Raw genomic sequence first — 26570 nt, forward strand, 5'->3', positions numbered from 1 at the left:
GAGAAAAGTGTCTCTCTCCCCTCCCTACCAATTTCTCCTTTTGCCACTTTTGATTCATTAATCCTAGGAACTACATTTGGAGTACGCTTTTCTTTAGGCTACAATTTTCTGTCTTGCTGCCCTTGAGGGAGAAGCTCCCCCATTCCTTTCTATTCACAGTCTCTGAAGCATCGATGCAGTGGAAGTAGCAGGAGAATTCTGGAAATTAAAGTGATACCTTCTCACTGACCAGAGTTTGGGAGGGAGAGACACATAATGGGATGCACGTAGAAATTAGCAAGTCATTTCCAACATGATTAGATCATTGTGTTGGGAAATCTGGTATCCAACAGAGACAATTGATGAAAGGTAAATATAATCAGTTATTATATCTCATCTAAACTATTGAGGAAAATGTTTCCTAAGGAAGTAATAGTCATCCTCCCTCTTTCTCAGAACAAGCATTTTTGGCTGAGCATTAAGGGGAAGGCTTTAAACAAATAGATTTCCTTCCCTACACCACATGAACTTCTGATGATCTTTTTTCCCATTTAGCTCTTTTTCTCTTACCTTTTGCCACCTCTTGAGCTTAACAATGTTTGAATTATGCACCATCTATGGATAAGTGATTATGGGATTCACAGGACAGCCCTCTGTAGGAGGCATCTCACACCTCTGGAGACATCCAGTCTTGCCCTCCTCTGCAGGGCCTACATGAAAGCATCCTTAACCCACCACACTGGAAGTGACAGCCGGCCCCAGCACAGCATGCTCTCCTGCTGGGAGCGGGGCTAGCCTTTGCCACTCTGTGTAGCCTTTGACCTCCTCAGGTGTGACTCTCCAATCTCTATATTCTTCCAGACTCCAAGCTCTCTGAGGGGTTTGCTTGGAGCTCAAAACCCTTGGCACCCCTAGGTGGGAATGTGCACAGACTGCTCTCCACAAGAATATGTTATTCCTGCCTTAGCCTCTTATCGGGCCCAGAAATGGATGATGGACAAAACATCAGGAAGCCCTGCATAGGCGGTCTCACATTTTTTGTTAGGAAAGAAGGTACCAGCATCTTTGGGACTATTCTCACTTGTGAAGCCAGTTGCTAAAATTTTAAGACAACAGGAAAAGTCACATTTAATATCCAGTTACATATATTATGAAGAAAACAAATCAACTCTTCTATTGTTTAAATTGGTTGGTTGGCAACCTTCTGCTTACACTTCTGAGAGCTGAAAAATGGTGCCTAATTATGGCGGCCATCAGGGGAATAGAGTGGCATCAGAGGGTGATAACACCAGTGCAACTAAATTTCCCCGAATAAAGAACAGGAACCCCTGGACAGCTTGACTATTATTTCTCACTCTATAGAGAAATTTCATTCCAAAGGGAAGAAGTTTCTTTTTTTAAAAAATTATGTTATGTTAATCACCATACATCATTAGTTTTTTTTTCTTTTTTTAAGATTTTTTTTATTATTTTATGTTAATCACCATACATTACATCATGAGTTTTTGATGTAGTGTTCCATGATTCATTGTTTGCGTATAACACCCAGTGCTCCATGCAGAACGTGCCCTCTTTAATACCCATCACCAGCCTAACCCATCCTGCCACCCCCCTCCCCTCTAGAACCCTCAGCTGGGAAGAAGTTTCTATTGATAAACCTTTTTACTTTGCCTTTTGGTTGATGTTCTATATAAAAAGTGAGACAAATATTGTTACATAAGAAGTTGTACTTTTTTATCATCGATTTTAGCTGCACCTTGGGTTGCAGGTAAAAATTAAATAAAATGCTTATTTTGGAAGTAGTCAAGGACCAATTGTCCCTTATAGACAGGATGCTTATTGAGTTTTAACTAAAAGCTATGTACTTTTCACAGAAAATCCTTATTTTCTGAATATATTTTAATGCTCTGTTGATGCTTAATGTTCAGTAGGAGTGATTGTTATAATTTGCACATCATTAAGCTTTGTAGAATTAATTTGGCAACAACATAGCCTTGGAGCATCACAGAATACAAATACACACAGTCTTGGGATTGTCTCCTCAGATGGCTAGGAAGCAAGCCAAATTCTCTCTGAAATTCTAGAAGGATTCGATGTTCCCATGATTTTCTAAACACAGATTGGCATGAGTGAGAGGTGGGGACAGGTAGGGGACAGGTAGGGTGACGAGGACGCATGCACACTACAGCATACACTCATCCCTGGGGAACCTGTGCAAGAGCCCTGTAGTCTCCCTTTATTCATCGGACAGTGCGTGTACAGTAGTCAAATTTTCGACCACGGGAAATTCTCTGACTTTATTTTTTATTGAGTAAGCAAGGGGTCTGTGACAAGGAAAAGGCATAGTTAACATTTGCACCCCCTGATTAATTGTAGAGCTGGTACTGCAGCTCATGCAGCCTACTGACCTACGTGAGGTCTACTTAACAGCTTGCAAGGGTCAGAGTAAGCTTTTGTGTGTTTGGTTGGTTGTAATGACAGCATGGACTTGGACCAGAGGCGCTGAGCTGGAGCCTCTGCTCACCCGTCTGCCACTCTGACCTCAGTGAGTCACTTACTCTGTACCTTAGTTTCCTTGCCTGGGTCCACTTTGATAACAAAATACCACATTGGGTGGCTTAAACAACAGATCTTTATTGCTCATATTTCAGGAGGCCGGGAGGTCCAAGATCAAGGCATCTTCAGATCCAGTGTCTGGTGTGGGCCTTTTACCTGGGTTTTCATTATATCCTCACATGGCAGAGAGAGAGAGAGACCTCTGGTCTCTTCATCCCCTTATAAGGGCACAAATCCCATTCATGAGGGCTCCACACTCATGACCTAATTATTTCCTAGTATCATCATATTGGGGGTTAGGATTTCAACATATGGATTTGGAGGGACACAGACATTCAGTCCATTCTGCCCCTGGCCCCACAAAGTCCATGTCCTTTTCAAGTGCAAAATACATTCATTCCATCCCAATAGCCCCATAAGTGTTAACTCATCCCAGCAGCTACTCTAAAGCTCAAAATCTTATCTACATACCAGCTGAATCAGGTATGGGTCAGATTCCATGTACATTCATCCAGAGGCAAAATCCTCTCCAGCTGTGAACCTGTGAAACCACAAAAGTTATATGCTTCCAAAATACAAGGGTGGGACACACATAGGGTAGATATTCCCATTCCAAAAGGAAGAAATAGGAAAGAAGGAAGGATTGGGCTACCATGTAAGTCCAAAACTTAGCAAGGAAAATCCCACTGGATCTTAAGGCACAGGAATAATCCTCTTTGGTTCAATGCTCTACCCTCAAAACCTCTGGGGATTACAATGTCTCCCTGACTACTCAGCTGCCCACACTGCAGCTCTCTACGGAGGCTTTATCCATTTTGCAGTTCTGCAGGGCAGAGTAGAACCCCCAGGGCTCTGCCAGGCAGGGGTCTCCCCAACTCAGCTCTGGGAGGTCCTACCCTCAAGGCTTTAGGTGGAGGTTGTCTGGCCTGTTGAAACCAAGGCAGTGACCCTGATGATCGAATATCCTTCAGCCATTTTTCCCTTTTCTTGAAGAACAGCACAAGTTCGGGGTCAAATAGCTCAATCATCCTGTCTTGTAGAATCGAAGAACTTGGACAACCTCTTCAACTCTATCGCATCTCAGTGCAAACTGGCAGTGTTCCTGGCACCTTAGCTGATTCAGTCCATGGCTCATGCCAATCTCCTTATCACATGGCTGCTGGTCCACACCCTTAATGTTCTCATCCGCAACACACTTTCTCCTGTTTTTGCAATGGATAGGCTGAGAATTTCCCAAATTTTTAAGTTCTGGTTCCTCTTTACTTAACAATTTCTTCTTATTCATTTCTCTCTTTTTGCATTTTACCATAAGCAGTCAGGAGAAACCACAGTTGTTAACTTCTATACTTCACTTAGAAATCTTAGCTAAATGTCCAATTTCATCACTTATGTGTTCTACCTTCCACAAAACACTAGAACATGAACACAATTTAGTATTTTGTTAATTAGGCAATATTTGAAATATTTGAGAAATATTTGAAAAAAATTTATTGTAGGCGGGATATAGTTGTGTATGGCCTTTATACCCATTCTTACCATCCCTGCTGTTAATTAGGATTTTAGATCACTTACCCTTAATATAATTATTGATATATTGATATAAGTTTAAATCTACAATCTTGCCACTTGGTTTTGTATTGTCCTATTTGTTTCCTTTCTACTTTTTTTTGCCTCTTTTGGATTAATTGAACATTTTTTTATAACTCCATTTTATTTATTTGGCTGGCTCATTAGCTTTATTTTACTCTTTATTTTGTAATTTCAGTGATTTCTTTAGGATTAAAAGCATATACATTTAATTTATCACTTTCTACTTTCTAGTGATATTATACACTGTACATATAAGGACCTTATAATAGTATGCCTCTGTTTTTTCCCTTCTCAATATTTGTGCAATTGTTATAATACATTTTACTTTTATATGTTATAAACCCCACACTACATCATTATCTTTTGATTATTAATGATCTTTATGAGATTTAAATAGTAATAAAAACCATATATTTGCCTTTACAGTTACCATTTCTGGTACTTTACATTCCTTTGTGTACATTTATATCTCTATTTGGTATCATTTCCCTTCTGACTGAAGGACTTTCTGTAACATTTCTTAGAGTGTGGGTCTACTGATAATTAATTCTTTAAGCTTTTTATATTTTTAAAAAGTATTTCTCTTTAGTTTTAAAATATTTATTGGGTGTAGTTGAGTGTAGAATTCTAGGTTGACTTTTTTTTTCTTTCAGTGCTTTAAAAATGTTGTTCCACTGTCTTCTTACTTGGTGTCTTAGTCAGCTCAGACTGCTATAACAAAAATACCATAGATCAGGTGGCTCAAAAGTAACAGATTTATTGTTCACAGTTCTGGGGCTGGATATCTGAGATCGTGGTGCCATCATGGTGGAGTTATGCTGAGGGACTTCGTCTGCCTTGCAGATTTCTCATTTCTCATTGTGTCCTCACATGGTGAAAGGGAGCAAGGGAGCTCTATGGGGTCTCTTTTATAAGGGTGCTAATCCCATGACCTAATCACCTCCCAAAGGCCCCACCTCCTAATACCATCACCTTGGGGATTAGGTTTCAGTGTACAAATTTTGGGGAAACATTCACTAGCACTTGGATTGTTTTTGACAAGAAGTCTGCTGACATCCTTATTTTTGTTCCTCGACATATAACATGTCCTTTCTCTGACTACTTTTAAAATTTCTATCACTGGTTTTGAGCCTTGGTATGGTTTTCTTCATATTTTTGTGGCTGGAGTTCATTGAGATTCTTGGCTCTCTGTGTTTATAGTTTTCATCAAATTTGGAAAAATTTCAGCCACTATTTCATCAAACACTTTTCTGTTGTGCCTCCCTTCCCTCTTTTAGTGATTCCAATTATATGTGTGTTAGGCTGCTCAATCTTGTCCCATAGCTCACTAAAGCTTTGTTAAGTTTTTATCCTCTTTTCTCTTTGTTTCATATATTGATAATATCTTCAAGTTCACTGACCTTCTTTTCTGCAAATCTAATCTACTATTAATCTAATCCAGTGTATCTTTCATTTCACATATTGTAAATCCATCTCAAGTTTGACTCGACTCTTTTTACATCATCCATGTATCCATTTGAATTCTTGAATATCTATGGTTAAAATACAGCTATAATACAAGTATAATAACAGTTACAATGCTTATTTCTGCTAAATTTAGTATCTGTGTCAATTATGTGTCAATGAGGATTGATTGAATTATATTTTCTTTCTGAAGAAATGTTTCTCTATTTTTTTGCATTCCTAAATTTTTTTTCTAACAGCTTTTCTGAGATATAATTTACATACCATAAAAGTCATGCTTTTAAAGTGTGCAATTCCGTGGCTTTTAGTATATTCACAGAATTACACAACCCCAACCATTATCTAATTTTAGAACATTCACCATCATCCCCAAAATAAATTTTATACCCCATAGCAGTCATTCCCCATTCTTTCCCAAACCTACCCTACCCCTGGCAACCACTAATCTACTTTCTGTCTCCCTGGATTTGCCTATTCTGGAAATTTCATAAAAAGGGAATGATAAGTATGTGATATTTTGTGATTGGATTCTTTCACTTAGTATAATATTTTCAAGATTTATCCAAGTTAACATGTATTAGTACTTCATTTCTTTCTATTGTTGAATAATACTCTTTGGTATTATTCAACACATTTTGTTTATCCATTCACCAATTGATGGATATTTGGGTCATTCATATTGAAAAATTTTTATTGGGTGTACAACATTATGAATTTTACTTTATTGAGTACTGAATATTTTTACTCCTGTAAATATTCTGACCTTTGGTCTGGGATGCAGTTAAGTTACTTCATGACAATTTCATCTATATGAATTTTGCTTTTAATATTTGTTAGGCAATACCAGTGTGGTGTTCAATCTAGGCCTAATTATTCCCCACCACCAAGGTAAGACCCTGATGCACTGTATCCAATGCCCAGTGAATCTTGAGGTCTTCCAATCCACCTGGTAGAACAGGCACTATTCCCAGCCCTGTGTAAATGCTGGGCACTGTGACCTCCAATCCATTCAGGTAGTTCTTTCCCTAGTTTCTGGCAGTTTCCTCCCATGCCTGCACAAATCTGCTCCACTGAATACCCACTTAGGACCCTCTTCCAATCCCCAAAGGTCTTTCTGCGTGTAGCTCTGTCCTGTGAGCTCCAACTTCTTCCCAGTCTCTCAGGTGTAAATCCTCAACTCAGGGGAGCCACTGAGCTCCTCCTAGGCTCCCTGTCTGTGCCATGGCTTGGAGACTCTCACAAAAATAGAAAACCTGCAATCGTAAGCTCACTTCCTTTGTTTCCCATATTTCAGAGAGCTCTGTCTTTCATTACTTGATGTGCAATGCCTTTGAGATTGTGGTTTCATATACTCTACATGTTCTTAGGTTGTTTTGGGTAGGAGGGTAAATCTGTTTTTGGTACTCTATCTCAGCAGAAAACAGCTGTGCTAAGACCCATAATTTCAATGGTTTGAAATTTGAAATAATTTCCTTGGTAGCTGTGAAAGCTGCTGCATAGAGAAATATAAGCTATCTACATGTATATATGAGATGTCAATATTGATACCATATATTCCAGCCTTTTAGAAAAGGATTAACAGTAGCTTTTGTTTCTTATGATAGATAACATGTTAATAACCATGCCTTTAGGAAATCCATGTGTACCATTTGCCTCCTTGAATGTGGGAACATTTATGTCTCCTCTCACAGGTGATCAGCGAGTTTGAAGCCTCTCCTGACTCATTTTCCTACAGAATTCCCAACCTGAGTCGGAACCGTCAATACAGCGTGTGGGTGGTAGCCGTAACTTCAGCTGGGAGAGGCAACAGCAGTGAGATCATCATGGTGGAGCCGTTAGCTAAAGGTGCGCCCCTGTGGTAAAGACCTCATTTCCCACTCTCATTGGACTGTTTTTAAATCCTTACTCTACCAGAAATAAAGCTTACAATGCCCTAAAAATCACCAGAAAATCAGAACATCACGCGCTTTCGCATTTCAGCTTAAGAAATAAGGTTGCTGCTAGCTGGCACTGGGCTTTTGTGCAAATCAGAAAAGAATCCCCCTAGAAGTGAACACATTGCTAAGGGTGAGTGGTTTGACAACTCAGTGTCTTAAGGAAAGTAAGGAAAAAGAGCCCGCCCTCACCCCTTGGGTAGGTGAAAATCACTACATAGCAACTTACCAGGGAAGTCCTACTTTCATCAGAAGCAAGCATCAAACTTCTTAAAGAGAAAATATGGAATTTGGAAGTTTATAAATATAAGAAAATATTTAGCTCTTCTTCTATTGATAGAATACTATAAACAAAGACCTTAATTAACAGTGGGAAGTCAGAGTCACCAAAGAATAAAAGTTCCTAAAAATGAATATAGAATCTACACATTGAGATGTTATACCGGTCCTAAAAAGCACATATAGGCACAGAATATTCTTATTCTACTTCTGATAATTGCTACCACCCAGTGTTTAGGGTACCACTAAATTAGCAGTTTTCATGAGTAAATGTACTAACATCACAATTCCAGGCCAGCAGGAGATGCCCCCTGATTTTGGAATACACCACATTGGCAATTTATTACTAACAAGGCTGCTAGGTGCCTAAAAGAGAATGTAAGAGAACATTCCAAGATTCCAATTTTACCTTGAAGAGCTCTTGATAACTAAGAGCTAAGATAAAGAATGAAATAGTGAGGGGGAAAAGAGAATGCTGTCCCATTTTGAACACAACTACAGATAGAAAGTAAATACATTGTTGGTAAGGAAAATAAAATCATGGATTTTTTTTTGTCTATTGGACTCTTCAATTATGATATCCAGCCACCCCCAACACACACTCTCACATTAGAAAACAGTGATTATCAATGGGCATAAGGACTATACCACGGGGTAAAGGAAACCAGCAACATGAGATGCAGGATTAGTAATTGCTTTGCCTCCTCTCTACTTCTGTGTATTCAGTGTCAGGCAGGCAGTTGGGAAAGTCCTTTTTCCCAAGAGACATCTGGCAGAAGTCAGATTTGGAGAGGGTTCAGCACCCAGACACCCCCATACCTGGGATGGGAAGAACCTACTTGGAAGACAGAGTCAGGTCCAGGAGTAGCCCTAGGCCCAGGAGTAGCTCTGCAGAACGTCAGCTTGCTCTGCAGGGGTAGAGGCACAGGGGCTGCCAGAGAGGAAAGGGTCAGGCCAGAGAGACAGGAAAAAAACCAGGAGGGCAAGGCCAAGAATTCAACAGAGATGTTTTGGAAAAGAGGGAGTGGTCTGCCATGGCAGCAGACGCCGGGAGGTCAAGGGAAACAAGACTAGAAGTGCCCTGGGGTTGGCCACTCGGGACCTCGCGGACCTTCTTGCGAGAACTTCATGGGGATGGGAGCGGATGAGGGGACCGAGTGGCTGGGAGGTGAGGAAGCAGATCTACTTGGCAGAAAGTTCTCTAAATACACATCACCTGGAAGAAGCCACAGGAAAGACAAGCTGGAGCGAGGGTGGGTCTCATGCGAGGAAAGGCTCTGGTTTTGCCATGGGTTAATATGTCAGCCAGCAGAGACTATTTACATGACAATGGAAGACCCAAGTGGAGAGCAGGAGGTGATAATCTGGGAGGAAGAGCAGGGCCACAGGACTGCGGTTTGGAGGAAGAAACACAAGTGGGTTTTTAGGTTTGGTGACAGGAAATGCAGAGTTCCCAGCCTGTGTCTTCTATTTCCTCTACCAAGTATTAGGCAATTTGGGGGCTGGCGGAGAAAAGATCAGGAGTTTGAGAAGAGGAAGGACACTTGGAAATCATCACTGCAGAGAAGTGGGAAGGAACTTCCTAACAAAACAGTAAGACTGGCAGGGAAAGCGGACAGTCCCGTTGAGGTCGGTGATTGTAAATCTATGGTGGGTCCTAAATTCTCCATTGTATGGATTTCTCCAGAAATGTTCAGCTTCTCGTGCTCAAGTGGGGTTCACCCAGAGATCTGGGTTGATCCAGATGGGTTTTCTGGAAAGGGACTGAGCTAGGGAAGGGCTCAGGCTTGGAGCAGATGTTCCAGCTGAAAGGCTCTACCCAGAAGCCCCAGACACTGGCAAACAATGAGGGCTGAAAGGTGCAATCTGGAGAGACGAGGCCGCTGGCAGCCCAGGGAGACAGGTTCAAGTTATCCTGCAGTTGCTGGGAGATTGGCACAGGGGGCAGCAATGGCAAATCTGTCAGCAAGTAGCAGAGTCCAAACTCCAGAGTTAGGGTCACAGAGAAGACTGCTGTTTAGTGAATGAAGTGGCAGAATGGAGTCATGAACCCAGTCCTGGAGGAACACCAACCCGAAGGAGCCCAGGGCCAGGGTTGACCGAGAGAGCACCGCCACAGGGCTGAGGGCAGCACAGGATCCAGAAGGGATGTCCAGGTTGCAGACGGACAGCAGTTTCTCAGAATCATTTGAGGTGCTTGTTAAAAGACAGACTCCCTGAATCCACCAAAGATTCACCGAGTCACAGGCCAGCCTAGGAATCTGCATTTCTAACAGATTCTAGATGATTCTCTTGCCTGCTCTTGTTTAAAAACCAGATCTGGTGGGTTCTATTGCTTAGTCTTGGAATTTCGGATGAGGACGCTTTAAATTCCCGCACCACAAATGGGCATTAATTCTATAAACTGGGTGTGTTGGGCTTCAAGATGAAGTGGTTCTGGCCTATATTTCTCAAAATGCAGATGGGAAATTATTCATAAGTCCTGGAATTGGTTTTAAGGGGTATAGCCAGCATATTAAAGTACTAAAATGGAATAGAGTCAAATAGTCTGGACTGACTTAAAAAAATGAAACACGGTAATTATTAATTTGAGTCACTTTGTCTTCACTCACGCACAACCCACCATGTGTGTAGCTTCTGGGATTCAATGTGTTATGTGTTTCTTATGGTAGGGAGGGAGATGTTAAAAAGCTTGAAAGCCCTTAACTTTAGCTGGGTTTCCTAATCGTCCCAGTTTTGCTGCAAAAACATTCCTCGTCATATAAAAGGATGGTCTGAAGTGTTTGAAATGGAAGATGCCAAACCACCAATGCCAGAAATCCGATGCTCCCTGACCAGGATATTTTTGTTATAATGAGAAATCAAAAAGGTCAGTTACTGAAAAAGTGGTCTTTGCCATCCATGAACCATCTCTGAAGACCCTGCTCCAAGAAGGAAGAGCTTGCTGTAATTCTTGCTGCACAAAATGGGCCCAGCTTCTGAACCCAATGGCAATTCATCTCTGTCTCAGCTCTGGCCCACAACACTCAGAACAATGAAAATAGGAGTTGTATGGTAGACCTTAATGACCAAGGTTTGTGTTCTAGGCCAGGATGCCTCTGTAATGACTTGGCTCCATCTTTCATGAAATTCCAGCACTTTCCTGGGGAGTCTGCTCCCATGCCCATTGGCCAGTCCAAACCCTCAAGCCCCAGATGATTCAGGGTCCCAACTCTGGTCCCATCCTTATGGGTCCAGAATCAGATTGGGGCCACCTTTCATATGTGGTCTCCATGACTTTGCATCTGGCCTGGTTGAGCTTCCAGAGGGAGCATCCTAGAAGAGAGTATCCCAGTGTATGGCTAAGGTGGGGCATGTTGTTTTGCCTCTGGAAGACTGGAGTCTTGGTGTCAGCTTCTGTGTCTCCCTCAAGAAGGTAACACTAAGAACTGTCAGTGCTGGGCTCCTTAGTCATCAAGGAGGCCCCTGCTCATGTAGGTCCACTTGGGCTTTTTCCTCTCTACTCCTGCTACTTCAGGACTGTGCTGGTGCCAGATGCCTCTGGCCAATGTTCCTGTTGGAACATCTGAATTACTGTCCCAAGCAAACAGTTGTTCTTCAAGAGAAGCTGCTCAGAAAGCATTCATTTTCCTTAATGTTTGTGCTGAAGATCAAGATGACACAATAAAGTCAGGAACGTACCACAAAATTGATAAATAGAAGTTGTTCCGTGTTACTCGTCCTTCTTTTAGCACTTTATGCCTTGTATTGTCTTTTCTCTCAGATATTAAAAGTGTATTTTAACGTGCAGTTTTTGGTGTTGAGATAAATTGTTTAATAAAGGGCTGTGACAAATAATTGGGCTCATAGAAAACACAGCTTGGGGCTGCTGGGTTTATGAAGACCCAGATATTTAATTTGGGCTCCTCATGTTTAGTCAATAGAGGGGGGAAATGCTACCATAGGGATTTTCAGCTATTTGTATGTTCTTTTTTTTTAATTTTATTTTATTATGTTATGTTAGTCACCATACAATACATCATTAGTTTTTGATGTGGTGATCCACGTTTGATTGTTTTCGTGTAACACCCAGTGCTCCATGCAGTACGTGCCCTCCTTAATACCCATCAACGGGCTAATCAATCCCCCCTCCCCCTCCCCTCTAAAACCCTGTTTGTTTCTCAGAGTCCATAGTCTCTCATGGTCCGTCTCTCCTTCCGATTTCCCCCCCCCTTCATTTTTCCCTTCCTTCTAATGTCCTCCATGCTATTCCTTATGTTCCACAAATAAGTGAAACCATATGATAATTGACTTTCTCTGCTTGACTTATTTTACTTAGCATAATCTCCTCCAGTCCCATCCATGTTGATGTAAATGTTGGGTATTCATCCTTTCTGATAGCTGAGTAATATTCCATTGTATATATGGACCACATCTTCTTTATCCATTCATCTGTTGAAGGGCATCTCGGCTCTTTCCACAATTTGGCACCAAAAAATCCCTTATACATATCCTGATACCAGAGAATAGTGTTGGCAGGGATATCATTAATCAGCTGTGCAGCATTCACCCTTTTGGGGGGGGTGTCACTATATGGGAGAAGGTCATTTTGGCTTTTATGTCAATGAGGCTGTGGCGTGATTGGTCTTTGCTGTGTTTGGCGCTCCAGCTCCAGCACGAATCCTGACCTTCAGTGGCACAGTGACTACTCCATGGATGAAGGACATCGCCTTGCCTTGTAAAGCTGTTGGGGACCCTTCTCCTGCAGTAAAATGGATGAAAGACAGGTAACCAGTAACCTAATGTATGCCTTTAGTGAAACTGTAAGAGATTACACAGACATACCAGGTTGGGTCTGGTGGTCTAATGCTGTATGCATTGCCACTCATGAAAATACCGGGAAACACCAACTCTTCTGAGATGGGAGAGGAGGTGGGGTGGGGGTGGAATCTTGGCTTTAGTGCTAAAAGGGTCTGGTGTGTTGCATCTATCTTCCATAAATTCAGAGCCTTTAAATTCATAACAGAATGCTTGCAAGGAAAATAGTCTAACCAATCCAATAATCTCTGTACTTTTTCATATAAATTTCCTGTAAAACTGAGATGATCATGTCCAACATCATAGGAGACCTGGCACCTGTCTTTCTCCTTATAAGATAATAGTCCAACTAACCCTACTTCAAATGCTCTGAGAAATGACTTTAAGAGACAGAATGCATTAGGACTTAGTTAATATAAAATCTGGTTTTCCATACTCAAAAGTAATTATTAAAATAATAGCAGCCAAGATAGGAGGCAGAAAGTGGGTGAGATGTATTCTATCCTGTAACTTTGCTAAGTGCTTTCTCTATGTTCAGAAGACAAAATTAGGATATAAATAAAGAGCTGACAATTCACTAATGAGCATGGAAATTTGATATAAAATGGATTCAGAAGAGTGCCTATTTTAAACAAAAGCACTTAAAAGACAAACTATTGAAATAATGGTCTTGGTCCAGGGACCACTTTTCTCATCTTTTAAAATCAGTTAATCCAAGGAAATAAATAAGCTCCCAGGGTCAAGAGCCATTCTGCCTGACATGGGGATGGCTAGACAGTTGCCACCGTGGTGGAGGTTATAATGGGGAGGGAACTCTTTTGTTCTAGGACCAACACATGACCCCCTTGAGAGACCACAGTTCACTTTTTTGGGGTCAAAATCATTAACAACTGTAAATCTAAGTAAGTCCACAAGAGACTGCCACATTTAGTTGTCCCTATGTGATTGGGTCAAAATGGCATTTCTGCCCCAGAAGGAATTCCCAAGAGGAGGTGGCTGGTGCCTACATGGTGGAGGAAGGAGAGACCCATTCAGGATGTGGCGTACATTGACATATGTGAGAGCCAGAATCCCAGCCCTTGTCACAGATCTAACCTCCACATAGCATGCTCTACAAAGAATGAAATTCAGCTATTTGATTGTTTTTGTCATGTAATCACAATTTAGTTCCAAGTGTGTTGTTGACCTCAGAGAGAGTCTTTATGCTTTTCCGCAGCCTCAGCTAATTTGGATTGTAATTTCTTTAATCTGTGCCCTTTTTTTCCTGTGAGGTAGTAACGGGACACCCAGCCTAGTAACGATTGATGGGCGGAGGAGCATCTTCAGCAACGGGAGCTTCATTATCCGCACAGTGAAGGCGGAAGATTCCGGCTATTACAGCTGCATCGCCAATAACAACTGGGGATCAGATGAAATTATTTTAAATTTGCAAGTACAAGGTACAAAGTTTGAGGACTCTTTTTATGACATATTTACTATGTATGCCTATATGCAAAGAGTAAAATTGAACAAACTTAAAAATCAGCCTTTCTAAAGAGCTAATTGCTATTTTCATATTACAGAAAAATACACTTGTTCATTTTGGAAAATGTAATGCAGCAAATCAAAGAAAATAAAAACACTCATAATCTCAAAGATGACGCTATTTATATTTTTGCATACAGAGAACCTAGTCAAGAATAATGAGACTGAGAAAGTCCTTGATAACTTTCACTAATTGCACAGTTTACTCTACATATGTGTAAGTGGAACCCAAAAAACACAGACAAAAAATAAGTCTGAATTGAGTTCTTTCATCTACTAATTAAATTTTTATATGCAATGTACGTTAAAAGGTCACGAACTGAAACTCTTAAGTGTATTGCTATAATATTTAGTTGGGTTTTTAATACAGCATATGTGGTTTTTCTTGATATCAAGCACAAAATGTGCATGACAAATTCAAGATAGTTAAATTAAAATCATGTGTAAAATCCCAAATGGCCACTGACTGGGTTCAGGTTTGGGTGCACTGTGATATTTTATTAGTAGAAAAACCAAAGGGTATGCTTCTTGGGACTTAAGTGTTGTCACATTAATAAATCACAGCGAGTAAAAATAAAATCAGTATTGTCCTCAGTGGGAGGGAAGAGGAGGAGAACAATCATATTTAGAAAAAATAATGCAAAATTGGTCTGAAATTTCAAGTAAATTGGAGTCTATAGAATTCCATGGTGTTTCAGAAGATGGACATGATATCGTGACTCTAAATAGACGGGTCAGGTTTTCACGCCTTTGGGTTAATATATATGGGCCTCTCTCAGAGGAAAAGAGATGGACATTTTATGGGAAGTTTCTACAATTTGGATAACCTGATTTTGAATTTCTTCAATGTTTCTGTCCTCGGTGCTGATCCAAAATAATATTGAGGCCCATTGGTTAGAAGTATGTATTCTTCAAACCTTGTATGAATGTGCAAGTTCATGTACACAGCCACTCAGTGGCACACCTTTGATTTCCAGAACTGCGCGCGTGTGCGTGTGCGTGTGCGCGCGTGTGTGTGTGTGTGTGTTGCATCTTGGGGGAGTAGCTAAAAAAGTGGAAACTTTTGCAGTTCTTTTTCCCACTAGCCACTCTCCCCTCCCCTTTCTCCCTCCCCTACTCTTCCCTCACCCAATCTCCCCTCCCCCACTCTTCCCTCCCCCATTGCATCCCTGGGAACAGAACAGCTAAGTGGATGCAATTTATCTTTCTCACTTGGATCATGGCTGAAATTCAGAGTACTGCAGCATCTTTAGTAAGTTTAAAGAAGATTTCAATCAGTGATGAACGACACAGAAATTCAAGGAATCAGTGAGGAAATGAGTTAGATATAAACCCAAGTAGAAATGTGGTTGAATTTTTGTTAAATAATAGATTCACTCTGCTCTATCTCTTTAACCAAGGACATCAACTAAATAGACATTTTGACAGAAGTGAATTGCATATTTTGGCAACCTAAAACACTTATTTAATAAATGGCTGTTAAAAATGATTTGGTAAATGGCTGTTCAAGCAGATTAAAGGTGTGAAAAACTAATTCTTGTTTTCTAAAAACTGTTTCCTGTCAAGTTCCACCTGATCAGCCTCGGCTTACAGTGTCCAAAACGACATCTTCTTCCATTACACTCTCGTGGCTCCCTGGGGACAATGGGGGCAGTTCCATCAGAGGTAAGAGCAATAGGTTGCCCACAGTAGTTGACTGTCACTACCCCCAGGCTGATAAGTGACACATCTCCATCAACTAATTGTTATGTGTTAGTTATAATTAATTCTCCCACCACCTAAACAGCAAGCCACACATCTATTTTTATGGTATTGACTGAAACCCATCATTCATCCAAGGCATCCCATTCACAAAATTACCATTATGCCTCCAATCTGAGTGAAAGATTAATGAAGGCGGAAAAGAAAGAATTTGGTAATCTCTCCCCCAAGATTCTGCATACTGTTTCTTCCCCATATTGTCAACACTCCATCATTCATTCACTCCTGTACTCAATCATTCATTAAAGTAATTAGTAATTACCAATTTAATTTAATTAGTAATAAAACAGTTATTGTTTCAATTTATAAAGCACAAAAAGATGGAGAACCTAGAGTTTAGGTAGGAAATGATCTATCTGCACAAAGCTTTTGCATTGAGTCCATAGCGGAAAAGAATAAAGGAAGTCTGTCCTGAGGAATGATATAGTGAGATAATTCTAGCCTGCATATAGTTGGGAAAACATCATTCTGAGCAAGCTGTGGCCACAAGAAAGGAAGAGAACCTAGAGGTCCTAGAGCACATAGAAGGGGACTTCCAAAGACAGAGGACATCCCTTCTTCTGAGTGAGGAGGGTGAGCAGACAACTGGAAATAGGGGGTCATTTCAGAGTGAAGCCAGCACTGCCCTGGAGCCAGCTCCTTCCAGTTGATGAGAGCAAGCTGTCCTATCTCTTCCCCACCCTATACCCAGTGATTGCACCCAGGCAGAGAATCGTTACACACCCCAGAAATCAGAAATGCTACTGGTCAGGGCTTTATTATTTTTTTGAACAGCCAGTTGTTAAACATTTATCAGCACTCCACTGAGAGAAAGGGAGGATCTTCCTTTTTTTTTTTGGAAAAGAAAAAAGTTAGATTTTTTTTTTTAAATAGTAAGCTGATTGGGGTAAGGTTGTGTTTGTATGTTTGAAGAGTGTGGGGAAGATTTGTAACAGCTACCATGTGAAATGCACCGGGAGTCATTAATAGACCAACAAAGTCATTGCCAAGAGGGAGTGAGGCCCCATCTGCATATAAATATCCCAAATTGTTGTGGTCACAATTTCACAGTCTCATGACCTTGTCAAGTGGTGCCAGACACCTGGAAGGAAGACTGGGTCACCGTTTACCAGAGCTGCTGACTGGCAGAACAAGAGCGGCCAGAGTCAGAGGAGTGAGTGCAAATAGGCTCCTGGTGGAAATGGTCTACAGAAGGTTCTAGGCTGGTTAGAGAACATTGTTATGGGGAAAAAAAAATGGAGCATCGAGGGAAGAGTTCAAGGGACTCTAGGACTCAAGGCTCAAATGAAGTAGAGTTTGGGTTCTGTAAGTGTGAGAGCCTGGGAGAGGTGGTACAGGAATTGTTAGAGCAGAAGGTCTTGAAAGTGAAGCCAATTTTGGTAATGAAGAGTTTCCAAGCAAAGGCAACTGGGGGTCCCTGAAATGCAGTGGTAGCCAAAGCCATTGGCATGGGGGCTCCTGTTGCCAAGGGTTACAAGAGCTTCCCAGATGCGATTCAGGTGGAGGACATTAAAAGGAAAGTGTTCTCCCCATGATGTTCAGGGCAGCAGGGAGGTGGTTTAGGCAGAGTTGGAGTGGAAGCCAGGTAATGACAGTGGGAGCATGGGGTACCCAGATCCCTCACCCAGCTGTCAGATAATGCAGGAGCTTTGAGGGGTGCAGATCAAGGATACTGAAAGAGAAAATGAGGCTCAGAAAGGAGGAGGGACCCCAAGGCAGCAGAGGGCTAGAGGGGAGGAAAGGAGCAAAGAGTAGGGAAGATGGGGATCCTGACCACAGAAGAATCAAGGACAGGTGACCTCCATGTGAGAGGTCTGCAAAACACTTGCTGCTTCCAGTGTGGGCCTAGGAGTCTCTGTAGTCTGGAGTTGAGAAGTGCTTTGCCTGTGTTAAAAATGGAGCCCCGTGGGCTGGAGGGAAGATAGCAGTCCACCAGCATGAGGACAACATGCACCAGGCAGACTGGTCCTGGGTTGCCTGGGTGTGAATGTGGAGGAGACAGGGATAGAGAAAACAGGACCTGTTTGCCCACCCCACCCCCCCCACTGGCCCAGGAAATGGCTGGGGTAACAGGGATGGCGGCCATAACAAGGAGGAATGTCTTAGTGATCACAAGGGCCAGGAGATCTGGCTTCAGATTCTGAAGTTGGGGTTTGAATCTTACTGACTTACAGGACCCTCGAATGGTCACCTCTCCTCTCTGGACCTCAGTGTCTTGCTCTGCACTGTGGAGATAATAATCACTGTGTCCTAGAATTATATGAGGTAATGAACATAGCAGGCTGAGGGCAGTGCTTGGCACCTGGTGAGCACTCAAGAGAGGGACAGTTGATGTTCATGGTCATGGAAGTACAGATGATAGTGGTCATGTACAGAAATGAATTTTTGGAGGGATTTTTCAGACTAAGGAGAAGCCAGGTGAACATTGAAATGTTGGGATGGCTACAGGATTTAGAGCTATTTCCTTAGTGATCGTGGACTGGGTAGGGTATGGTTGAGGAGATTCCTACCCCCTTGACAACATATCCCTTTTCCAGAGCTTCGGTTCTCTTAAAAATAATTCAGCTCAGACCATGTTGATACCCAAGGATTCAGGCACATATGCCCTGAGGGCAAATTTCTAGAGACTTAGTGTCCATCCTCTGCTACCTGCTACACCTTTTAAAAGGAAATGGGGAGAAAGTGGTTTTATTTCACCACACCAATTAATGATACACCATAGTGATGTCTGGCATGGCCTAAATACTAATGAGAACATCATCACAGCACTCCTCCCAGCCTGGGTTCAATTTCCTGGCATCAGGAAGACTTCAGATGTTCTCTTCCAAAGATGCATGAATGATGAGAATTCTTATCCCATACAAAATGCCAACATCCACCAACCCTAATAGAAAGGAAATGAGGCTCTTTTGAATATTTCTTGTGTTCTGTAGGATACATATTGCAGTACTCCGAGGATAACAGTGAACAGTGGGGAAGTTTTCCAATCAGCCCAAGCGAACGTTCTTACCGCCTGGAAAATCTGAAGTGTGGTACCTGGTATAAGTTCACTCTTACTGCCCAAAATGGAGTGGGACCAGGACGTATCAGTGAAATCATAGAAGCGAAAACGTTGGGGAAAGGTATGTATGCCTTCTGCTGTCTGCATTTCCTCTGCTTTCCAGATTGAATGGGGGACTGCAATCACAGATAATGCATCATATATTTGCACGCTTGTCTGTGAGTTTGAACTTTGTTATTCCCAAAATGGGTTTGGGCATGTTGCAGTGTAATGAGAGAGATGGCTGGTCTTCACAGAATATCCTGGTTCTCTTACTTCATTATCTCATTTGCAGTGAAAAAGAAGAGTGTCATTTGCAAACCAAGGGCTTCAGTGCCAACATAACGTGTCCTGGCTGGGTCGCCATGAAATATGTCATTTACCCTCTCACCTTCTAGTGTGACCTTCCCCCTCCATCACCCCATGCCCCTCTATCCATAACTTTCCCATTGCCTCCAAGGCCCCACTTTTCAGGTGGGAAATGATTGGGGTAGACTGTTGACCTTTAATGTGAATTGGTTTTTTAATCTGAAACATGAACCTTTGAGGAGAGGAACCCCTGGTGGGCGGAAATGGCACTCAGCGGTGAAATTGCAGTCTGGGGCCACCAGTAAGGGGAGGGGTACAGTGGCACAGAAGTGTAGGTGAGGCAGTGAAGAGAGGGTCTTTGGAGCTTCCCCTCCTATCTGACCCTCATCTGGTGCACAGGGCCACACTGGATAGCAAAAGAGCAAGAAATGGGAAGGCAAAGGTGCTACTTGGATCTGGCACCTGAGTTTTGGTTAAGATGCAGCAAGGGTTCAGAGGATGAGGGATTGATTTATGCAGAAATATATCCATCAGGTCCCTGGGTTCCAGTAAGAAGTGCTCGGATCATAAGAGACACCTGTTGGTACTTCCGAAATCCAACTAGACTTCTCTTGAGTCAGGTCCATCCACACAAGAGTGGAAACGGGTCAGCTCAGCACACAGTATGGGTTCCTTCAGAATCACTCAAGGAAACACATACATGAAAATAGCACTGTTCTTAGGAGCTCTGACATACACAACAATAACCTCTACCCACCCAATTTTCCCTCTCATACTTAGGTCATTGTGGTTGGAGACAGCCCATTGGTCCACAGGTCCCTATAATAGTGGACACATTGGGACTGGTCTATGACCCAGGCTTGGGCTGAGCTCCTCGCCCAGGTGGGGAAGGCAGCCAAGGGCTAATGCATGACTGTGCTGATGGCCGGCATTCGTGTGCCCCAGGAGCTGATCCCCACTGTGCATCCTCCCACAGAGCCCCAGTTCTCGAAAGAGCAAGAACTCTTCGCCAGCATCAACACCACACGCGTGAGGCTGAACCTCATCGGCTGGAACGACGGCGGCTGTCCTATCACCTCCTTCACGCTGGAGTACAGGCCCTTTGGGACCACGGTCTGGACCACAGCTCAGCGGACCTCTCTCTCCAAGTCCTACATCCTATACGACCTGCAAGAGGCCACGTGGTACGAGCTGCAGATGAGGGTGTGCAACAGTGCTGGCTGCGCGGAGAAGCAGGCCAACTTCGCCACGCTCAACTATGATGGCAGTAAGCTGGCTGGCTCTGTGGCCCTCCCACACGTGCATGTGCCTACTGTCCCTTTCCCATCCAGCATTCATCCTGGGCACAGGGTGACCAGTGCCCTCAGATCCCTTTAGGCTTCGGGGTCATTCAGCTGGCTCCCTGTGGGCTCCCTAGTTCACTGTGTTCACGGGACCATGGCTCTGCTCCAGAAATAAGGGACTGAGGGCCACTGGGAATCTCCTTAGGGAGTCATGGTGCAGGAGTGATTTCTCTTCGGGCTGAAGGATTCTTTACCTTCCCTTACCAAACACGTGGTTCTGTGCATTTGTCAATGACTGTGTGCTAACACTGCTTTTGTTGTCTCCCCACCCGTTCCCCACCCCATCCCAACCCACATAACTCCGTCTTTGCTCTCATTTAGCCCTTAGACTGCATGTGCAGAAACAGTCTTCATGGTACAGGAGCTTCTGGTAGAAATGCAGGCGCTGGTGAAGTAATATAATATCACAGGATGTTAGTGTGTGCCCCTCCCTGCCCCTCCCCTCCACACACGTGCAATTTGCTTGGATCTTCTGAAAACCAGGAGAGGCATCTTGTGATGTTTAGTCAACCAAAAATAAACAATAGAAATTTTTATACTTTTTTTCCTACAACTAGTATCAAAGGCCGTTGATTGATATCTGAACAAACGCCCAACCCAGTGAAGCTGAAAGATAGTGGGTCATTGATTGTTATGAGGTTAGGGAACTTCAGAAAGTCTTAAATAGCAGCATGTTGGTGTTGATTTCTGCAGCTTTGCAGTGACTTTCACTCAGGGAAAAGCAGTGATTGAGTTAGGTGCTCAGTCACAAGGTAAGACCTGCCACAGTTCATCAGGAGGTTGGGAGCTCCTCCCCCCCCACCCCTCCAAGCTTTCTGGCCAACGCCACTGACCAGGTCAGACCACAGTGTTGGATGGCCTAGCCCAGAAAGTCTGAATCCGAGCAGACTAACTTTCTAGCCCTCAGTTACAAGTGACGTCATTCAAGGGTGTCCCATCCCAAACCACCACCCACAGGCAGAGTAGCCCTTCCTACTGGCTTTCTCCTCCAACAGGGTTTAATTCTTTAATCTTACAGAATAAAGGACTTTGACTTACCAAACACTTTACTTTGCATTTAAGAGTTCCCCAAAGTCCTCTGCCAGCAGGTACACATTTGGGCAGTAAGCATATTTCTTACTTTAGCTTATTGGCTTACATGAATTGACTTACGATAATCACATGCTGTCACGAAGTTTCTGTATAATGTAGATGCCAGAGCGTGGGCTTCAGTGTGCACAGTGGTGATATGGTCTTGCTAATCTTTTAATTAGAAACCACTCGCAAGCAGAATTTGAAACTGTGATTCAAACTTGGAGAGCACTCTGCAGAATTTAAATGCTTGTCTTCTTAAAAAAAAAAAAAAAATGATGCTCTCATTTTATCCAGGATCTTAGATTATAATCATGCAAAAGTTCTGTGAGCTACATTTAAATTCCTGAAATCTGAAATAACTTTATTACACTAGGAAATAAAATTACGTATTTATATTTTCCTTGAAGAGGATCATGGATTTCTTTGAACCGATCTCATGGATATATAGCTTTAATATCTCTCTTGTCATATCTGCCTGAAGATTTCCCTTTCATTTGGGGAGAAACAAACATTGACAGCTAGCCTCACACCTATGCCAGACAAATCTCCGATTCTCCCATGTCTGTATTTGACTCTTTCTTCTGCCATTTCCTTAGCCAAACGTTTGCCTACGTGCCTGTGCTGCCTTAGTTTTGCAGACCAGCTTCACCTGCATCCCCTTACGTGGGTTCTGAGCATCTGCAGACATGGGTTTCCAGCTAAAAATATGGCACATTTGGAAGAACACTTTTCTTGACCTGGGCTGATAACATAGGGGACTGGGATTCAATTATCCCTGCTCTACTTACTAAGTGCAGGATAAAGACCGTTTTTGCTCGGGAGGAAATTGCATTATTTTTGCATTATTTTTCCTAAACAGTTGACTTCCTGGCCCTTGTTTTACATGGAAAATACAGTGGGATGGAGCATCTTATGTAACGGAAGGTGCCAAAATGCATGCCCCCTAAAGTGCAGATGTATGTTTGAATCTCTGCGCCTGTTGTATTCAGCCTCTGCCTAGAAAGCAGCTTCAAGTAGCTCAGAGTTCAGTCTAATTAGGTGTTTCCTTATAATTCTAAATAATCTGAATTTCCTAATGCTGTATAATAATGTCTGATCACTAAGGAGCTTGCTTTGGAGACCTAGATGCTTCCTCTTTGAAAAGTTGTCTGCAGCTCTTACACCCTAAAATGAGAGTTTCTAAAGTAGATAAAAAGCAGGTGAATCACCAGACCAAAAGGGACGCTAAGCTTCTTTAAGCCAGTATATCTGGTCCAGTCTCCCTGCAGACTCCTGTCCACTGGCCGGACCTATTGTTCCTCCTCTGATGTGCAGGTTTTCAAGCAGTTGTACTATGGGTGACAATTCCAGCGAAATGCATGTGGCTTTTTTAAGCACCTAGCCTGGACATTATGCTTTCAAGTGCCTGCACCTAGCAGGACATTGCAAAATGAAGTCCCTTTCAAAAAATGGGCTTCAGCCTTTATGCAAATCCTGATTTGATGTTTTGTCAAGTAAGTTGCAAGTTGGGCAGAGGAGGGGCATGAGAAAGTAAATCAATGAGCCAGGACCTAGGTAAAGAACTCCTTTCATTTCTCATCATCCTGGACACCCTTGGATCACACAGTGCGCCTCTTGTAACCATCATCCCTAAACCCTCCGCCATGCTGTCTTCATTAATAGTCATCTAACACCATGGCCCTGCTTTCAGGTACAATCCCTCCACTCATTAAGTCAGTTGTCCAAAGCGAAGAAGGCCTGACGACCAACGAGGGGCTCAAGATGCTCGTGACCATCTCCTGCATCCTGGTGGGGGTCTTGCTGCTCTTTGTGCTCCTGCTGGTGGTGCGGAGGAGGAGGCGGGAGCAGAGGCTGAAGAGGCTGAGAGGTGAGTGGTGGCCCCGCAGTCACCTGCTCGCACCACTTTCTCTGGACAGCCGGCCTGGTGGGCGCTACCCCCCAGGAGAAGGGCTTTTATTCTCTAGGCCAGGTTCCCCAGCTGCCAGACTCTGCGACGTGCCTTCAGCAGGGCCGCAGATCCTTAGGGGAAGAGTCGCACGGATGTTACTACCCAACACAATCAGACATTGAGAGAGGGTCAACCTCACACTGGTCTCCTAAATCCTAGAAATCAGCAAAGACAATTATTTTCTCATGGGTCTTTCAACTCTGCTCACTTTAATTCTCAGCCATCGCAGCAAGGCCATCAATTATGGTGTCCTTTAAAAAGACCTATCACATTTGCTGTGGCAATGAGAACTATTTTATTGCCAGGAAGTGGAAATTGAGGGCTTATGGTAAAGCACTGTGAGGCAGAAAACACACGCTTTCCCAAATTAGAAATGTGAGCTAAAGCTCAGTGTAAGAGTTTCACTCACACAACAAAAAAACCATGGAAGACAAGAGCCTCGGCCAGACGAGAGCCATTGTGAGCAGGCACCGTTATTATTATGTCTAGCTCGGTGAGGTCCCGGTGACGAAACTATTTCTAGCTTCTGGCCAAGAGCCCTTCCTTGCCCTTGCTCTGCAGTGTGAGGAAAATGAGCTTTTTCCAACATGAAACCCCATGCAGGAAGAGTGGTTCCGAGTCCTTTGCTTTTCATCTGTCAGAGTATTTAACGAAGCCCGTTTTTTGATAAAATGCATGGACACGATGTTCGCATTTCATCAGTCCAGTGCGGAGTAACGTCAGGCAGCGTCCTGCATATTCCTCAGCGTTACATCTGAGGAACAAGTCTGGAAGCCCAGTCCCCAAGACCTATCTGTGACATCCCCAGACATCGCTGATCCCAACGGAAAACATGGACATGTTCTGCAAACACTTCCGTTGGCTATCACCTGATGAGAGCAGCAGAACATGGTGATACTTTCTCTTGTCTGTGCTTATGCGAAGCATTTCTCTTTATGTGGCCCTAACACAGCTTCCTATCAATTTGCTTCCACTTAACTGAAAAATTAAAATATTTGAAGTACATCACGCTCCATCTGTACATGTTAATAGCCCTTCCATTTAAATCTCCCACAGCCCCATCATTCAGATGAGCCACCGGTCTCATTGAAATATCCTTGCTAAATTCTGTTAGCCACTTATTTAATTTTGCAGACTTACCTTAGTAAATCCTATATATCCTAAGCACCATGCTTGGTGCTTGATGTATCAAGATGAAGAGAAAGAGCCTTCTGAACTTTGGGTTTAGTGTGGGAGGCAGACACATGAGCATCTACCAGGAAAAGAACAAAAATGTCATGAATATTAAAATAGGGCTTCAAATAAATCCTACATATGCTCAAAAGAAGAAGCAATTAATCCCAACCGGGGAGAGAAAGGGACGCCATCTAAGAACTACGTAAGAGCAACATATTGCTTAATATGTTGAGAAATCCAGTATAAGGTGAACTGTGTTGGATTACATTCACAAGTGCTCATCACTAAGATACCAAAAGGATGTTTTTCTAACCCTTTCACAGACAACAGAATCCCATATTCTGGACTTTACAGACAATATTATTGAGGAGCCAATAACTGACGGACCAGCAAGGATCTGTCCTTGTTGCATTTAGATGGCCAGATCTAGCTAGCTGCATTTCAAAGGTTATGAATTGTTCATGTAACATCTTCTAAAACCAACAGTAAATTTTTTTTCTTAATCATTTTCATTTGATCACAAGGGTTTGGCAGCAAATGCATTAAACATGAAGGTACTCCTTCCTGGTATTCTACCACCCTCTGCCAAATTCACCATTCCTTTCCCCCCAGTTCTACTGAATTACTCCTTCCTTCCCAGCTGTTGTTTAATTTGCCCTATTCTACTCATAATCTAAGCACCCCAGTCTCTAAAGATTCTGAAGATGCCTCTAACTCTTACCAACATATTGGGCTGTACTGATGGCGGGCCCATGCACCTTTACTGTTTTTCTTAACAATGTCTTATCATTCAGGGATTGTTTTGCAAGGGCTCCCACCAGAAAATATCCTGGGACTGGCATTGTTACTGTGGACATCTCTACTCCTAGACACCAGTATTTCATCAAAGGCTTTTGGTAAAGAAAGCAATACATCACATCAGAGAGCACAACCTTTCCTTCCCCAGAAATGGTTTTGTTTTCTTTGTGCCCGAGGAAAGACAGAGCCCACACAAAGGTTTCAGCAGGAAGAAAACAAATACTGTGGGAAAGAGTGTTTATTTATGCAAGATGCTGGGGAGCAAAGAATCCCAGGGAAGCAGATTGCCGAAGTTCAGGAGTGTCTGCTCTCTTGCATTTTGTATGCACTTCGCAAAGCCTTCCAAACCCAGAGTCGGACAAGAAGGCAGTGAGAATGCAAAGGACCGGGCATCCAATTCCACGTGCTTCCTAACAGCACGTTTTATTTATTTATTTATTTATTTATTTTATTTTATTATGTTATGTTAGTCACCATACAATACATCATTACTTTTTTTTTCTTTTTTTTTTTTAAAGATTTTATTTATTTATTTATTTGAGAGAGAGAGAGAGAAACAGCATTAGAGGGGATAGGGTCAGAGGGAGAAGCAGGCTCCCTGCTGAGCCGGGAGCCCGATGTGGGAATCAATCCCAGGACTCCGGGATTGTGACCTGAGCCGAAGGCAGTCGCTTAACCAACTGAGCCACCCAGGCACCCACATCATTACTTTTTGATGTAGTGATCAGCACATTTTAATGCAGACGCACAGAAGTAAATTCAAATCAACAAACCACATCTGCCATGTGCTGGCTGTCACCGTTTTTAAAACGAACATAAAATTTTCTTATTAACCACTTCTATATCGTGATCACAAGGGTTTGGTTAGGTCCCAAAGAGAAAAATGAGGACTACAATCCTGTCCCAGAACCATAGAAGCTGACACTCTAGTGGCAGTGAGTAAAGGCTTACAAGAGACAGATATCTTTCTCTAACTGTGAAAAGTGCACCATGAAAGG

The 26570-nt window shown here is 42.7% G+C and overlaps 1 protein-coding gene across 3 annotated transcripts in view; it reads left to right on the forward strand.

Annotated features, from left to right (window-relative positions):
• The window catches only part of DSCAM (DS cell adhesion molecule), a 784307-nt gene that overhangs the window by 715831 nt on the left and 41906 nt on the right, over window positions 1-26570 (forward strand). For all 3 annotated transcript variants that reach the window (XM_078071697.1, XM_078071718.1, XM_078071731.1), the window contains 7 exons: window positions 7281-7434; window positions 12451-12568; window positions 13875-14038; window positions 15690-15788; window positions 18818-19006; window positions 20210-20500; window positions 23341-23517. In XM_078071697.1, coding sequence (XP_077927823.1) covers window positions 7281-7434; window positions 12451-12568; window positions 13875-14038; window positions 15690-15788; window positions 18818-19006; window positions 20210-20500; window positions 23341-23517 — 1192 coding nt within the window. The remainder of the gene's footprint in view (window positions 1-7280; window positions 7435-12450; window positions 12569-13874; window positions 14039-15689; window positions 15789-18817; window positions 19007-20209; window positions 20501-23340; window positions 23518-26570) is intronic.

This window comes from Halichoerus grypus, chromosome 1 (assembly GCF_964656455.1).
Source record: "Halichoerus grypus chromosome 1, mHalGry1.hap1.1, whole genome shotgun sequence".
Classification (NCBI taxonomy): Eukaryota; Metazoa; Chordata; class Mammalia; order Carnivora; family Phocidae; genus Halichoerus; species Halichoerus grypus.